This window comes from Odocoileus virginianus, chromosome 5, assembly GCF_023699985.2.
Source record: "Odocoileus virginianus isolate 20LAN1187 ecotype Illinois chromosome 5, Ovbor_1.2, whole genome shotgun sequence".
Classification (NCBI taxonomy): Eukaryota; Metazoa; Chordata; class Mammalia; order Artiodactyla; family Cervidae; genus Odocoileus; species Odocoileus virginianus.
The window spans coordinates 72,801,877-72,817,653 of NC_069678.1; the positions used below are offsets into that span (position 1 = coordinate 72,801,877).

Genomic DNA, 15,777 nt, shown 5'->3' on the forward strand with positions numbered 1-15,777 from the left:
AGGAGCAGGTAGGAATGCGGTGATTTGAACCTAGTGCAGAAAGAAAGCTGAGTGGTTTGCCACGGTCACCCCTTGCTAGTACAGGCAAACAGTGTTTGAACCCCGGTGTATTGGTTTCCAGGGCTGTCTGTTTTCTTGCTGCATGTGGTGTGTTTGGGGGATTCATACAGTCCCTCATCCCCTTCCCTGGGAGTTAGGAGTTCTGGGTCCTGTTTTGTGGCTGAGAAGTGACTTCTCGGAAGTGGTGACGGCAGGCTGCAATCGTAACAGATGAGTGTTCTGTTTCTTGATCCTGAGGGGCTCACTGTCATCCCAGAGGACCGTCAGAGCCCCCGGGGGGACAGTTGGCCATTGTGTTTCAGAGGCTCAGTCCTGCTGGGGTTTGGGGACCTTGGAGGTTGGGTCTGGGCTTCCTGCCGGAGCAGCCCCTGGGAGGTGTGGAGTGTGGCGGGGAGCAGAGCGTGGGCCCAGGTGGGCGGTCAGGCCCGGAGGCTTCTCTCTCAGCTTCACCTGCCCGTGCGAGCACGGGGCCAGGCACAGACACGCCGGCCATGTGAACAGGTGGGACACAGATTGTCTGGAAGGAGGCCAGGCTGGGGAGAGCAACGTCTGTTCACCCCTGGGACGCATTTGTTGAGGCAGATGTACCAGGTGAATGCCGGAAGAGCAGCATTTGAGAGAAAGAGTAATGACAGTGCAGCCCACCTCCTCTGTGGCACCCAGGACCCCGACGGGGCCGGTGACATGCCTGCCCGCCTCTCCCATCTCCTGGGCCTCTCCCAGCTGGTCTGTCTGTAGATTCACTAAGCTGTGGATGTTCATTGATCTTCTGCTCTGTACAGCATGCCGTCGCCTTGGCGAGGTCACCCCCATTCATGAGGCACCTTGCCTGCCCTGCGGAGGCTTCTTCAGAACTAAAGTGACCGAGTGGGGAGGCGGGGCTCCCTGACAGCTCTGCTGCTTGGAGGGGTGTGTGCGCCAGTGGTGGGCATTGTCCTGGTGGTGGTGGTGTTGGTTTAGTGGCTCAGTCATGTCTGTCTGCAACCCCATGGACCGTAGCCACCAGGCTCCTCTGTCCGTGGGGTTTGGTGATGAGGAAACCTAGTCTCAGAGAGCTCATCTCTTACCCACTGAGTGACAATCCTAGAAAGGTGGTGGTGTTTTGGGTGGATGGGGGGAGTCTTTGGAGGACGTGGGTGGAGAGCATGGAGGGGGCTGGGAGTGAGAACTCCCTGTCTATCTACGTGGGTGCAGCCTCTTACTTTCCACCCTCCTGTCTCCGCAGAGTGCAGCAGCCGCCCCGAGCCCCGTGCTTGGCAACATTCCCCCCAACGATGGCATGCCGGGAGGCCCCATCCCTCCGGGTTTCTTTCAGGTACGTGCTGGGCTCTCGGCCCTGTGCTCCTTCCACTCCAGGCCAGGCCCCTGGGCAGGCGGGAGGGAGGGAGAGAGAGAGAAGTCAGTAACAGCGCAGTTTGCCATGGTCTAAATACAGTTGCTTCATGCTGGTTCAAACCCTTCCCTTCCCATCCCTCTCGCCACCCCTTCCAAAAAGCGAGGAGGGGAGCAAAGAAAGCTGGAGAGCAGACACCTCCTGCACGCGCTGTGTCACTTCTGCCGGAGTTTGTTTTCTTCACACCAGCTTCGCGCTCACGACACAGCCCGCCCCTGGTCGGGAGGCGGTGGGGTTGCTTCCAAGGCCCATGCAGAGCTGTCTTTTAACAAAAGGCTTTTTTTTCTTTTTCTTTTTTTTTAAACAAAACAAGTAAACTGTTCTTTGTTTCTGTTTTGTTGCTGCTGTCATTGTCATTGTTTACTTTGCCTGTCCAAACTACAAACCTTAGGCGTAATCTAAAAAAACCAAAAAAACCCACCATCCTGGCAGGTCTGGGAATCCTTTCCCTCTGGTTAACCGCTTGATTTTTTCCGAGTGTGATCACAGAAGGCGTCCCACAAGCATCTGTGCCCATGCTCTGCCCGCCAAAGGCAGGAGCCACGCTCATGTGGGTTGAGAGCCAGGTCTTCTCCAAAAGACACCTTGTTGAGCTCTCGGGTGTGGGGTGTGGGGAGACAGCTTTCTGATTTGCTGGGGGAGTACACCCGCCACACCCTCTGCGCCTCCTCTTGCGTCACTTATTCCCTGTGGTGACTCGTTTGATTGAAGCCCTACTGAGACTGGAAAAGGCCATTGGAGAGGGATTGGCCTGTGGGGGCTGGAAGCTCTTGAGGGTGACATGCTTTCAAACCTCTCTGCAGTCGGGTTTGAGAATCTGCCTGAGGTTTGCACACCTTTTGAAAGGTTGGTTGTTGTGTAGTCAGCACTTCCTGTCCTACTCTTTGTGACCCCGGGGGCTATAGCTCACCAGGCTTCCCAGTCCTTCCCTATCTCCTGGAGTTTGCTCAAACTCATGTTCATTGAGTCAGTGATGTCATCTTCCAGATAAGAATCTAGAAAGAGCTGTTATATAGAAAAGAAGGTGGAGATTTCTCTGTGAAGCCCAAGAATTCAAAACTGGGGCCAGGGAGACCCAGTCTGAGGAGACGGTGGCTTGGTGACAGCCAGAATTTTACACTGCCTGCATCCAACAGTGGGACACTGGTCGCAGGAGGCTCCCTGGCACTGGAGGAATCTGAGCAAAAATGGGGCAGGTGCCTCTTGGGGGTATTAAGAGGTTTTCCTTCCTGGGTGGGAGATGACCTGGAAGACATGTCTGCTTTGCAAGGTTTCATGTTATGGCTGATGTTCGCTCTCAGGAGAGGAGAGTTAGGACATGCTGCTTACCAGCCAAGAAGGGAAATCAGTGAAATGTGGCTGTTCTTCAACAGAAAACAGCAGGTTGCCCACCAAGGTGGCTGTGAGAAAAGTGATAAGGATTTAGGGATGGAAGCTCAGAGTATTGGATGGCCAGTCATGTGTCTATCTGCATTCCTAGCAAGGCCCAAACTGGGGCCTTGTCTCCTGGATGGAAGTGGGTGTATAGGCTCCAGATTAGGCCAGACCAAGCATTGCCTGGGGTGAGGCTTAGCATGAGGTCACAGGCTCTGGGAAGAGGGGCCAGACTTACAAGAGAGAGTGAGATGTTCAAAGCCTTGGAAACGCGTGGACCCAGGGAAGACAGGAGCCTGAAGGGCTGCTCCCTGACAGGGTCATCCGTTCCAAGGGGCAGCCATCTTCCCAGCCACTGCAGACGGTGTTCTGCAGCCAGGCGTTGGTCTTTGCCGCGGTGTTCTTTCCAGTTGGAACTTCTTTCCCAGGCTCACATCCTCCCCAGATACACCGTGGCTGCCCTTCCTACACTGCAGAAGTGGCTTTCCCATCTGGTGGACAGGTACACCCAGGTACATGCTCCGTCTGCGTGCATCCCTGTTGAGGTTGCTTGCTGGCATCCTGGTGCCCAGCATAGGCCATGGTGGCAAGAAGAAGGGGACAGCAGCTGGCTGGATTTTTTAAAATAGGCCACTGACTTCTTTTTTGGCCTGAGTCTGAGGCAAGGAGAGGTCTGTTTGATATGTGGGCAGCTCCCAGCTTCCTGCTTTGATACAATGGCCCATGGTTAAGGCCTAATTCCAGACATATTTCTTATGCCCTCCCCTGTGACATTTCAGGGGTGTGTGGTCAGAAAGCCCAGACTTACTCCTGTCCTTATTTAGCCACTGCCGGGTACCATCCAACAGAGGTAGCTTTGGACGCCCCCCCTCAACCCTTGACTTGAGGTCTTCTCTGATCCTTAATCGGGGTGAACCATCAAGAGCTTGCTGGATCATTGAGCAGGGGGCTGTGTGCCCTGACCTCTCTGCTGCTTGGCTGACTTTGGCTATACCCCCAACCTCACCCCAAGGGGCATCCTTTCTCCATCAGTCAGTTGAAGGCTGATTAAGTCCTTCCTGGTCAGGATGCTGAACCACTTGGGCTGGGTCACTGCTGTGGGGAAAAGGTGTCTCTCTGTAAGCAGGTAGTGGCTGCCCATTTCCAGAACAGGCCAACTCACAGCAGGAGTATTAGCTATTGATTGCCGGCTCTGCCCCTCGCTCATCTTGCAGGCGGTCACTGTGATATTAGAAGGGAAATAGAGATGGTATCGAAGGTTTTATCTGCTGCCAACAATTGAACTTCTTCCCTTACTTGACCACAGCCTGGCAGACAGCTCAGTGGCAGGAGGGTCTTTGCACTGAGGAACCAGCCTGGTCTGACTGATATCTTTGGCCAAAACCTGTCCCAGGGCAGCCAGCCCGATTTTTTGGTCAGAATTCCAACCCTAGTTGGTGCTCAGTTTAGTTGGGGCCTCCAGGGTGGGTGCGAGGGAACAGCTTTCCACCCCTACCCTTGGCCCCTTAGAAAGCAACACAGGGAACTTTGTTTCTTGGGCCTTTGACTGCTAGGCTGCGAGGCCACGCTTGGGGTCAGAAGGTTTAGCCATCATTACATCAGGTCCCATGCGTTTGCTCTCCCTTACTCCGTGTTGGGGTTTCTGAGATGGACAGTGCCTGTGGTCCTGGGCATGAGATGTGTTTGGTAGCAAGCTGAGGGCTGATGGGGAGATGTTTGAGACCTGACCTGACCATGCCTCACTGTTCCACTACTGGGGAATATTGTGGGGTTCTCCAGGTAAGGATATTCTCAGGGTGTTCGTTATAAAAAAGACCTCCTTCATCTTGGCATCCCCAGCACCTCGCGTGCACTGAGAACCCAGGAAATGTTTGAAATGAGTTTGTGTCACTCTTATTTCCAGGAGTGGAGCCCAACCAGCCCCCAGCTCTAGATGCAGCAATCTGACCAGACTAGGGGGTGGTCCAGGGATAATGGTATGGAATGAGGAGGACACAAAAGACTGGAGTCTGAGGACACCTAGGCCAGCACCTGCTTGTCCAGGTACTTGCTGAGTGACCTCGGCCAAGTTGCTTTCCGTCTCTGGACCGCAGTTTCCTCAGCAGAAGATGAAGCAGGGGGTGGACCAGATGGTCTCTGAGGGCCCTTCTTACTGAATTTTCTGCTTTGACTCCAGAAGGATTTTACATAATCAAGCAGTGGCCTCCCCCCGCCCCCTCCACGCAGCTTAAGTCAATTGGGCTGCACATCTGGTAAACTCAGCTTGGCTTTGGCCAGGCCCACTGGTTTGGGTGGGTCCCCAGCTCCTTGGCTCTAAGGTGGTTTGAAGGGAGGCACCGTCCAATGAGGATTTCTAGGTCCAGAGCTGGGGAATTGCAGGAGGGCAGAGGGGGGTCATGGAGAAGGGAGCATTGGGTACAGACTGTTTTTGTTCTTGTTTTGTTTTAAATTCCAATAATTGTTTTCAGTTATGTAGTGTTTTTGGCCATGCAGCTTACTTTCATTTTAATCACCGCATTTCTGCAGAGGAGGCGTGGCTGGTTGGGAAAGTGAGCCTCAGAAAGGTGAATGACCTGCCCAGAGTTAACTGAGGGCTGTAATCAGAACCTGAACTCAGCTTCCTGGTTCCTGATCCTCGAGTTCTTCCATAGCAGTCAGGGTCCTAATGTGGATACAAATCTGATTATCTAGGAGAAGAAGAAAGAATAGAGAACAAGAGACAAGGGGAGAAATAATGGAAGGAGAAAGAGAAACTCTAGCCATCTTCTGTCAGTAATAGCCAGGGTCTCCATTCAAATGCCAGCGGAGGCCACAGGCCTAAAGAACGTGCCTTCTCTGAAAAAGACAGCCCTGGCGGACCCAGCTCCCTTTACCAGAATCTCAGCCTGACCTGCTCCGAACATCCCCAGATACTTCCACTGCAGTGGGGGACATGTAGGGACTGAGATGTCCCCTGTTCCAGTGAGGCCTCATTTGTTCAGGCCGAGCCCACCCACCTTAGAAGGAGGTTAAGGTCTGTTCCAGAGAACCTTCCCCATCAGTTACAGGAGGAGAGAGGAGAAGCAGCAGTTGATGTGTATAGCCCAGGAACCAGAGACATGATCTAGAAATAAGAGGGAGAGAGGTACATACAACCTTGGTCCTTTCCTGTCGAGAGTATCAGATAAACGTCTCTGCTTATCTGCCGTGGGGGTAGCTGGGGTTTCTCTGGGAGACAGTCTCTGACTTAAAGTACCTGAAGCTCTGCCATGTAGAAGATACTCAGCTCTGCCTCTCTGAGGTCAGCCCGTAGATCTCAGATCCTCTTGAGAAAAGAGGGAGGCCACTTGACGTCTCTGCAGGGAAGGCATTGCTACCACAGTGAGGTAGTGAGTTCCTTGACATTGGTAGTAACCAAGTAGAGACTAGATGCCCAGCAGAGAGCCTGGGAGGCTGTGAACCTTGGGGTGGGGCGATGTGTTTCCAGGAAAGATCTGAGTCCAGCAGATGGGAATATGCCGGTGGAAGCAGCTCGAGCGGTTCCCTAGTTTTCAGGCTTCTTTTCCAGCGGGGAGCAGGCAGCACAGAATGAGCTGACTCTCCTCCTGCTGGAAAGCTGCTGCCACAGGAAGGACCACTCCGGCGAGTCTGGGACTAGGGGAGACTTGGGGAAAAATTAAACCACCTGTTTTTATGGTTTTCAAAATCCACTGCTAGGGAGGAAGACTTGGTGGGTGGGGGCCCGGATCCCCATTAGACAGCTGGTGAAACTGAGGCTAGGACCACAGGAGCCCTGGCCTGGGCTCATTGATCACCCCTTAACTCATCGACCAGACATGGTCCCTCAGGGCACAGCTACCTCCCAGTCACTTAGCCATGAGCAGTGCAGACCAAAGAGGCAGCCAGGGACCCTGGCCTCAGCGGGCTCAGATGGCCTGGCTGGTGCACGAGGCAGGACTGATTACATGGAAGGGCCAGTGTGCCTGGGCATGATGTGAAAGGGCAGGCTTGGGATGACAGGAGGCCTGGATGGACACATGAACTTAAAGACAAAGGGGAGACGCAGAAGGCTCCTAAGAAGGGGGAGTGAGGTGGTCTGAGGAAGATCCCCAGTGGCCTGGAAGGGGTGGCCAGGTGGGGTTGGAGCCCAGGCTGTGGTCATCTCACGAGGTGGCCAGGCCTGAGCTGGAGTGGTGACTAAATGCTGTGGCTGGTGCCCCCTCCTCTCGACGGGGTGGCCCCTCGCTGGGTGTTGGAGCGGGGGGGTTGGGGAGCAGAGCAGGAGGAGGTGGGTGAGGGATGAGGGCCGGCCTCTCGCCGAGTCTCCCAGGCCCCCTGCCCTGTGCCACCTCCCTCCGTCCACAGGGGAGGTGCCCGCACGTGGTCCCACGGCTGTCCAGACTGGCCCTTCCTGGCCTCCCCAGCTGTGCTCGCAGGCCCTCAAGTGAAACTGGGTGAACCCTCCTCATGGCTGCTGGTGGAAAGTTCTCCAGATTAGAGAAGGTTCCCCCTCTGTGATCGTGTGTGCCGGTTAGGGAGGCCTGAGAGCTGACAGCGCTCCCACATTCTGGATGAGCAGACTGAGGCTCAGATTGGCCGGAGTGTTGCTCAGAGAAGAGAGGCTCTGGCCGGTGCAGGGGGATTCAGAGCTTGTTGAACCCTCCGTCTGCTGGCGGATTCCTCCTCTCCCTGGGCCTGCTCTCCAACCCCAGCCCTTCGTCCTGTCTGCTCCCTGGTGAGCAGAGGGGGTCGGTGCGGGAGGACAGAGGTGGGAGTGCCAGGCCCTCCAGGGGACAGAAGCACCCCTCCTCCCCGTCCCTTGCTCCGCTGTCTGCTTCCAGACTGACAGAAGGCAGGGTCACCCCTGCCGAGAAGGATTAGAGAGGAGGCGGGGCGCCCCAAACGCTGGGCCCTGGGCCATGCTGGGAGGTGGGGAGCCGCTGCTGTTCCCACCCCCCACTCCCACCTGTTCCAAGCCTTGGCTGCAACAGCAGCAGCATCCCTTGGTTCCTGAAATGAAGCCAGGGGCGCCCTTTAAGCCTGAAGATCCCTGCCCTGACAGTTGGACACCCTGGTTTGAGTCCAGCCCTACTGCCAAAATGGGGAGCCATCCTCCCCTCTCTGGGCCTTAGTTTGCTCATCACTCCAGTGAGGGGTGCACAGGAGGGCACTCTAAAGCGCTGTGGACTGGCCTGTTCCTCCCTTCCCCACTGTTAACCCACACGCACACTCCCCTCACATTCACCTGGCTGGTGCAGAAAGGCTAGGACAGGAGAAGGAGTGGGGGAAACCTTCTTTTCAGGCCGATACCACCTTCTCAAAGGTCAGGCTGCTCTCTCACCCTGCCCGGCAGCCAGCCTGGTGCCTAATGTCTGCCCCGGGGCAGATGACTGGCCCGGGGCTCCTAGCAACAGGGACTCCTGATGTGCCAGGCAGCCTTACCCCCATCACCCTCTCCCTTGAAAAAAAAAAAGTTGCGTCCTTGACCATCCTGTGTGCCTGCATGCACCCGTGGGCATGTGTGTGCTTGCACACTCGAGCCGCCCCCCTCTCCCCAGATGTGAACTCCACGCGGTCACACCGTCAACTCTCTCTGATGAAATGGAAAGTTGAACATAAATCAGTGTCTGCTGCCCTGTTAGCTATGCATCAGCAGTCAGCGCCTGGGTGGTTTGCTCGGTAACAAAGCACCCGGCAGCTCCGCGGGCCTCGACCGCCCCCTGTCGTGGAGCCGGCCCCACACCCCAGAGCCCTCGGGCTGCGGCCAGCCCTGCGGCATGCCCCAGCTGCCGGAACCCTCCTGGCTTCAATCCCTCTGCAGGGAGAGGCAGGCGAGTGGCTCCAGAAGGACCCTGGGATGGAGGAGGCCAGGCTGTGCTCAGCTACTGCTCCTTCCACCCTAGGAGACCCCAGTGGCCATGACCGCCTCCCCCTGACCTCTTGAGCTCTGAACCGACTCGCTGAATCTCTGACTTTTACCGATCTGATGCTCAAGGATTGGTGTCAGCGCATTCTCACCTCTGGTTTATTAAGACCTTGGGCTGGTTTGTCCTTTTCCTCTTTGGACCTGGGTTTCTCTTAAAACTGAGTTTCTCCCCCTGTGCTGGGGAGCTGCTCTGCCATGAGTCCTCTCACAGCACTAGGATCACATCTGTCCCCCAGATGATGTCCTCACTTCTCGTGGGCCGGGGGCAGGATAGACCCTCCTCCGCTCATGCCCCGTTCTCTACAGATCATGCTGAGGTTTTTTTCCTTTAAAGAAAAAAAAAAAAAAAAGGTCAGATTCCACAGCCTAGTAGCAGAAGAGGTTTGAGGAAGGGAATTCCAGTGGAATCCTGTAATAACATGCCTTGGCATCACATGGGTTGAGATAGACCCCCTGAGTAAGAGCATGCTGCCCTGAAAGGAAGCTGCCCTTTGAGGAGTCGGGGCTGGGGCTCTGTGGGCAGACTGGGTGGTCAGAGGGCTTTCTAGCATCTTGCTGAGGTTCTGAGAGCTGGGGAACACTGCAGAACACAACACAGTGTTGGCTGTGAGTTCATGTTTTGTTTCTGCCTAGATTAACTCTCCAGCTGACCTTTCCCTGACAAGCTCCTTCCTTCAAATGAGGGCCTTGGAATCAATGAAGTCCCTAGCCCAGGCCCACCCCTGAGTTCCAGAAAGCCCCATCTCTTGCTGAGACCAAAAGGGTGGAGTTAGACTTGGTAAGAGCATGGGTGGGGAGGCCACAGCCTTCATGAGGTGTCAGCTCTGTGCTGGGTACTGGTCTCCCCAGGGTTCTCCCCACCTGGGAGAGAGATGCTGCGTCAGCTCTGTGCACAGTGTGGGGGAAGGGGAGCAGAGGGCACCCAGGTGTGGGAGAGGCCTCCAAAGAAGATTGGCACAGCATGCAGTGGCTGTGAGCAGGAGCAGGACAGCCCCCTGCCGCTCCTGGTGACATGTTCTGGGGAAGTTGTCCAAACTCTCTAGGCACTGGTCTCCTTGGCTGTGAGGAGCAGTCATTTAGCAAATTGTAATGCCTCCTTTGTGGAGCTCTGGGGAGGATTGACTATACATATACATGTATGATGCGGGTTCAGTCCCTGGGTCGGGAAGATCCCCTGGAGGAGGCCATGGCAACCCACTCCAGTATTCTTGCCTGGAGAATCCCATGGACAGAGGAGCCTGGGGGGCTACAGTCCATGGGGTTGCAAGGAGTTGGACCTTATTGAAGCGACTTTAGCATATGTGTACGTGCATGCATGCGTGTGCACACACACACACTGTTGTTCAGTGATGGTTGATCACTGCCATGGAAATATGACCCATCCAGGATCCAGGATGAGCAATGGTCAGGAGCCCCAGTGACTGGGCCCCTGAAGCTCCCATGAGCCTTTAGCTCACCTGTTCCCAGTGTGTCCCATCCCTCCCACACCCTCTCTAAACATGCTTCCTGGTGGCCCTGGGTCATGCAGCCTGGGTTGGCACATCGGTTGCTTTGGGAAAGTCCATTCAACTGTCTGAACCTCAGCTGCTTCACCTGACAGTTGGGGGTGAAGATACCCTCTACCTCTTGAGGTGGTGGTGGGGACACCATGAAATAATGCCTGTGAAGCCCTGCCAGGCACCTGGCATAGGTAGACACCCTGGATCCTGTTTTACAGACACAAGCAGGAGTGTTCTGGGCTGTTCTTTAAGCTAGAGGCCAGGGTGGAGGTAGGTCTTCCAGCTCAACCAAGAGCAAGGGCCCCCAGGAGTTTTCTCCTTTTTCCAGAAGTTTGTCCCAGGGGCTTAGCATAGCTGTGGTAGCAGTGATGTGTGAGAGATATTCAGAGTATTCTCGCGGTGGATTGCCTTTTTAGGGTTTAACCCATTAGTTAGACTGGTGTTTATGGCACCTGCTAAGCACCAAGTCTTATTTGGGTCTTTAACGTGTTAGCTCACTTGATCCAACCCACCTGGCTGCCCCCTTGGGCCCTGGCGTGGTGACGCCTTGTTCTCTTGTCCGCTGCCGGGAGCTGGCAGGGGAGTAGGTTGTATGTCCAGTTCCTGCCAGGCTCAGCAAGGTGAGCTCGCTGTTGTGAGTTAGCATCTGCTTTCTCGCTCAGGTGTCTGGGTCTTCACCTATATAGTCGTCCCTCAGTGTCCATGGGGTTCCAGGACCCCTTGGACCCCAGGGTCTGCCGGTGATGCTCAAGTCCCTTACATAAAACGGCTGAGTACAGTCTGCCTCCCTGCCCGCGAGTTCTGCCTCCCTGGGTACGGAGGGCTGACTGTACTCCTGAGTTCCGTCACTAGTGAGTCACCCGGGTATCGTTGGAGTTTCTGTTTCTCCACCTGTAAAATAGGAACAGCTCCACCTGCTTCACCAGCTCTGAGCGTGGGAATGTGTTCAGAAAGAAAGGCGGTGGAGGTGTCCGTACCAGGGCTCTTTCCCAGGGGCTGGCGCCCGGCCGTCTGACCCTTCGGCGCACGTCTGGGAGGGACAGCTCTCTGCCTGGCCCTGCTGGGCTCCCAGGGCGGGCAGGTGGCCAGTCCCTGGTTCCAGGTGTTCCTGGGCCACGGGGTGGACACCAGCCCGGGCTCCCTGCGGGTCACTGGAGGGGCTCCTTCTCTCCATCAAGTCGTCATCTTGCCAGTGGTACCCCTTCATTAGATACAATGCACTACAATCCAGGCTGTTGGCAAGACACTCAGAGCTCTTTGTGGTCGAGCCCCGTTGATGGACCAGCTGTTGATCTCTGGGACAAGGGCCAGAGCTTGTGCTCTCAGACCCAGCCCTGCCCCTCGAGCTTGTCTGCATGGCCTCTTCTACAGACTGCAGAATTCTCCCCTCCCCTTCTTGAAGGCTCTTCAGTTTCGGGTCACTTTTATTCAGGAAGACTTTGACAGAGTCTTGTCCTGTTCTTGCCTCCAGGTCAAAAAAGATTCACCCAAAGTGTGGATCTGATTAAGTGCCTCTTCCTCAGATTAATTATAGTGTCTGACTCCACGAGACTTAACTGAGTTTATGGAAAGGGTCTAAGATTTTGGAGACTTGCAGTCTCTTCTAGAGCAATGCCTTTACCATTCTGCACCTCAGTCTGCTCATCATAAAAATACAACATTAGAAGGCATGGACATGGGAGGGGCAGTGGTAAACTGAAGAACCCCAGGCCTTGTCCTCTAGGGGCATCAGGGGCAGAAGAAGTAAGTGATGGAGCCCTTCAAGGGCCAGACGGCTTGTGTGGAGTTGGCTGAAGAGGTGCCCACATCAGATGGGGTTGGTGAGAGCCATTTGTCACGTTCAGACTGGTTACATGTTAATGGGCAAGGAGTCAGCTCCCTAGGAGTGGGGTAATAGGAAGGCTTAGTCAGGAAAGAGGGGCTTCCTGAAGTAGCCCACAAGGCTGGAGGATCTGAGCACAGCTCTGTGTGGGCAGCCACCCTGTGATGAGGCTGGTCCCCCGCCCTGGATTAAGTACTGGAGTCTCGGGACCTGCAGCTCTCTTCGGGAAGGTCGCGGCCCATTTTACAGGCAAAATTAGGGAGTCGCAAAGGGGACTGCAGACCATACCCCTGGCCCACGAATCTGGGGCACTTCCAGCAGCACCCACCACACAGCTGCCCTTCATGGGGCCACTGAGATGTGCCAGGTTTCATAGCCCACTATCTGTGTGACCATGGGCCAACTTCCTTCAGCCCATCTTTCCCCTGGTTTTTGGCCCTTTCCCCCATCCCATCCTATTGCTTCTTCTAGGAAGGAAGACAAGAACTTGGTTCATTCCCTAAGCTCAGGGAGACAGAGGCAGAAGCCACCCAGTTATCCAGGAAACCATAGAACTAGTGGGGAAACCTTCGCTAATTCTGCTATTCTCTTTTCTGCCCAGTGGACAGCTGGGGTTGAATTCTGGCATCTGGATTTATAGCTCCCACAGCCTTGTGTCTCCCTGTCCTGGTCGATATGATGAATCTGTACTTTTTGGATCGTCTGTCGGGGTGTAAAGGGGTAGGGCAGAAAGGCTGTGTGCATGCATGTACCCAGAGAGCTTAAAGTAGAGCAAGAATTCTCTGGGTGGACTAGGCACTGCCTTTTTAATATGCACCTCGCCTTCACTGTGCTGCCGTGATTAACAGCAGAGCCTGAGCGTTGGCGAGAGGTGGTGTGGAGGCTGGCAGGCAGGAGCGGGATGCGTCTTTGCAGCCCTATCTGTTTTCAGAGCAAAAGGCAGTCTTTGGGGTTGGGGGTGGGGAGGTTTGGTTCTCTAGGCGAGGTGGGCATCCCCCCTGTGTTCTGTGGGATTGGCATGGTTCTGGATCCTGGGTGTGTCTCCGCCTCTCCCACTTACCAAAAAGCCACTCTCTACCCAGTAGACACTGGAGAGAAGAGGGTGTGCTCTCTGGATGCCCGCCAGAAACCTACATGTCCAGGACTGGGTCTTGGAAACCCTCACCAACATTAATGGGAGCTGGCTGCTCGGGGCTAGAGAGTGGCTTAGTGGGGGAGCAGGTACATTCCATGTGTAGTCAGCAGGAGATGGGGATTAGCACCCCAGACAGCTGCAAACTCACTGTTTTCCAGAGGCCATAGGTCTTCACTTCTGACTTGAAGGAGGATATAGAAGCATCTCTGGTAAGGACTGGAACATATGTCTGCTTCCCAAGACATAGGTCTGATTGCTACCCCCTTGCACAAGCTCCCAAAGATTAATGACCCCACTCCTTAGCCCCACTTCCAGCCCCAGGGTCACCATCTTGTGCATGAGGCCCTCCAGCACCAGGCCCTCTCCTGCCCCTGCCACAAAGGTGCCCACCTCAGGCCAGAAGCCCCGTCCATTTCTGCCCTGCCAGGGGACTCCAGTCTAACCTTTCGCCTCCTGCCTGTGCAGTGTGAGTGCTCTGTGATCGCTGTTCCTCGCTCCCTGGCGCACCTGGTACCTGCCTCTGTTTGAATGCTGCCGTGGTCCCAGTTGTGCCTTGGTCTCTCCACACCGCCAGGATCACTTTGGGGGAAGGCCATGGTTCCTGCTTATTTTCATGTCTCCAGTGCTTAGCACACACTTGGCCCAGCATGCTGGGACCCACTGTCTGGGTACACTGCCAAGGTGAACATGGGTTTTGCCCATAAGTTCTGCATATTGATACTTTTTCCTGAGTCCCTGGAGTGAGTGCTCAGTTCTGTGGACACAGCGCATGCAAAGAATCTTTAGCAGTGAGGCCTCAAGGGTTCAGCGGCAGAGGCTGGAGGCCGAGTCACCTCTCCTAGCCCCTCTGCCACCCAGCCACAGCATTCGAGGTAGAGCCCTTTCCTGAGATGACCCTAGAGAACTCCTTAGAATTCACTGCATTGGAGAAGGTCACATAGCACAAACCTGCTGAAAGAACTCAAGGTTGGAATCAAGTCTCCAGAATGTTTTGTGCTGGCAAGCCAGGGAGGAGTGTGCTCCCCAGCATTGTGGCAAGAATGAACATAGGGAAGATAGTTAGCAAGGAGATACTCTGGAACCAACCAGCTGGACATGAATGCTGTTTATTGTATTATAATAATGAAGGATCATTTTGTTTAAGACCAATGGCCCAGAAAGCCAGGGCTCAAAGATGGATCACATGGCATGTTGGTGGGGGAACCAGAACTCAGGTTTGCTGACCCTGGGTCTGGGCACAACCTCTTGTCTTCAGTGGGATAAATCCTGGCTCTGATAATACTGTAACATCACTGGACTTCAGTTTTATCCTTTGTAAAATGGGGTTGATTTTGGCTTCATTTAACTTACTAGAGAGATGTAAGGTTCAAGTCAGAAGGGTATTGTTAGATACTATTACTGTTTTGCTTTTCCTTGAGAATTTAAAAATATCCCAATTTGGAATTTCCCTGGTAGGCCAGTGGCTAAGATTCCACGCTCCCAGTGCAGGGGTCCTAGGTTCAGTCACTGGTCAAGGAACTGAATCCCACATGCCACAACTAAGTTAGACCCTGCATAGCCAAATAATTTTTTTTCCCCTAAAAATTGTAGTGCTGAGTTAAATTAAAAAAAAAGAAAGACCCAGTTTTTTCCCTCTTAAATCTTGAAAACCGTTACTAAGCTCAAGGATCAGCAACGTTTTTCTGTGAAGGGCCAGATAAATATTTCAGGCTTTGTGGACCATCTGGTCTCTGTGCTGACTGCTCAGGTATGTTCAGATATAACATGAAAGCAGATTCAAATGGTACACAGATGAACATAGCTGTATTCTGATAAAACTTTATTTACAAAGCAGATGACAGGCCAGACTTGGCCCCAAGCCATAGCTTGCTGACTTTTCTGGCAACTCAGCATAGTGGACGTGCACTTGGGGTCCTCATGTGGCAGCTGACCTCCAGCCTCCACTCCAGGTGTGGGGCAGGGCGCCAAGCCTGGACCTGGGAGCAGTGAGCCCACGTCCCTGGGGCTCAGCTTTCCCGTCTATGTTCAGGGCTGGGGCCGACAGGGAGCAGCATGGGGTTGGGGCGGGGCGGGGTGGGGGATTTTGCATTAGGTCTTGGATGCCGCTGCCTGTACTTTCATTTACTGTGTTTCCTCCCTTTGTTTTGAAAACCGTCTCCTGCTGATTCTGCGTCTCTGTCTCCGTGGGACCTCTGGAGTAAAACATGCTCTGAGCGCCTCCTGCGGGTGTCTGGGCGGCCTGTCTCAGGAAGCCAGATTCACAAGTGTGTGGACCTCTCACCCTGGCCACCTGCCTAGCACCACCTGCCTAGCGCCGTCCTGGCTCCTCTGAGAGGCACAGGGAGGAGGAGAAGGGAGGGGAGCTGGGGCCTTTGCTCAGCTGGAGTCAATGTGTCTGTCACTGATCCTTGCACTGGGTGGACCCCGGTGGCTGTGAGGATTCCTGACGTTATGCAGAGGTGACCTGAGGGGGACACATTGTGTACTGTCTGCTCCTTTCACTGATGACTTCCCCACCACGTCAAGAAGACAGGCCACCACCGCTCACTACCTGCTTTGCCTGGTGCCCATGGAGGGTCATGATTGCTG

At 54.6% G+C, this 15,777-nt stretch overlaps 1 protein-coding gene across 2 annotated transcripts in view; it reads left to right on the top strand.

Annotated features, from left to right (window-relative positions):
• Positions 1-15,777, top strand: part of SSBP3 (single stranded DNA binding protein 3) — a 166,545-nt gene that overhangs the window by 115,813 nt on the left and 34,955 nt on the right. For both annotated transcript variants that reach the window (XM_020871346.2, XM_020871347.2), the window contains exon 5: positions 1,286-1,375. In XM_020871346.2, coding sequence (XP_020727005.1) covers positions 1,286-1,375 — 90 coding nt within the window. The remainder of the gene's footprint in view (positions 1-1,285; positions 1,376-15,777) is intronic.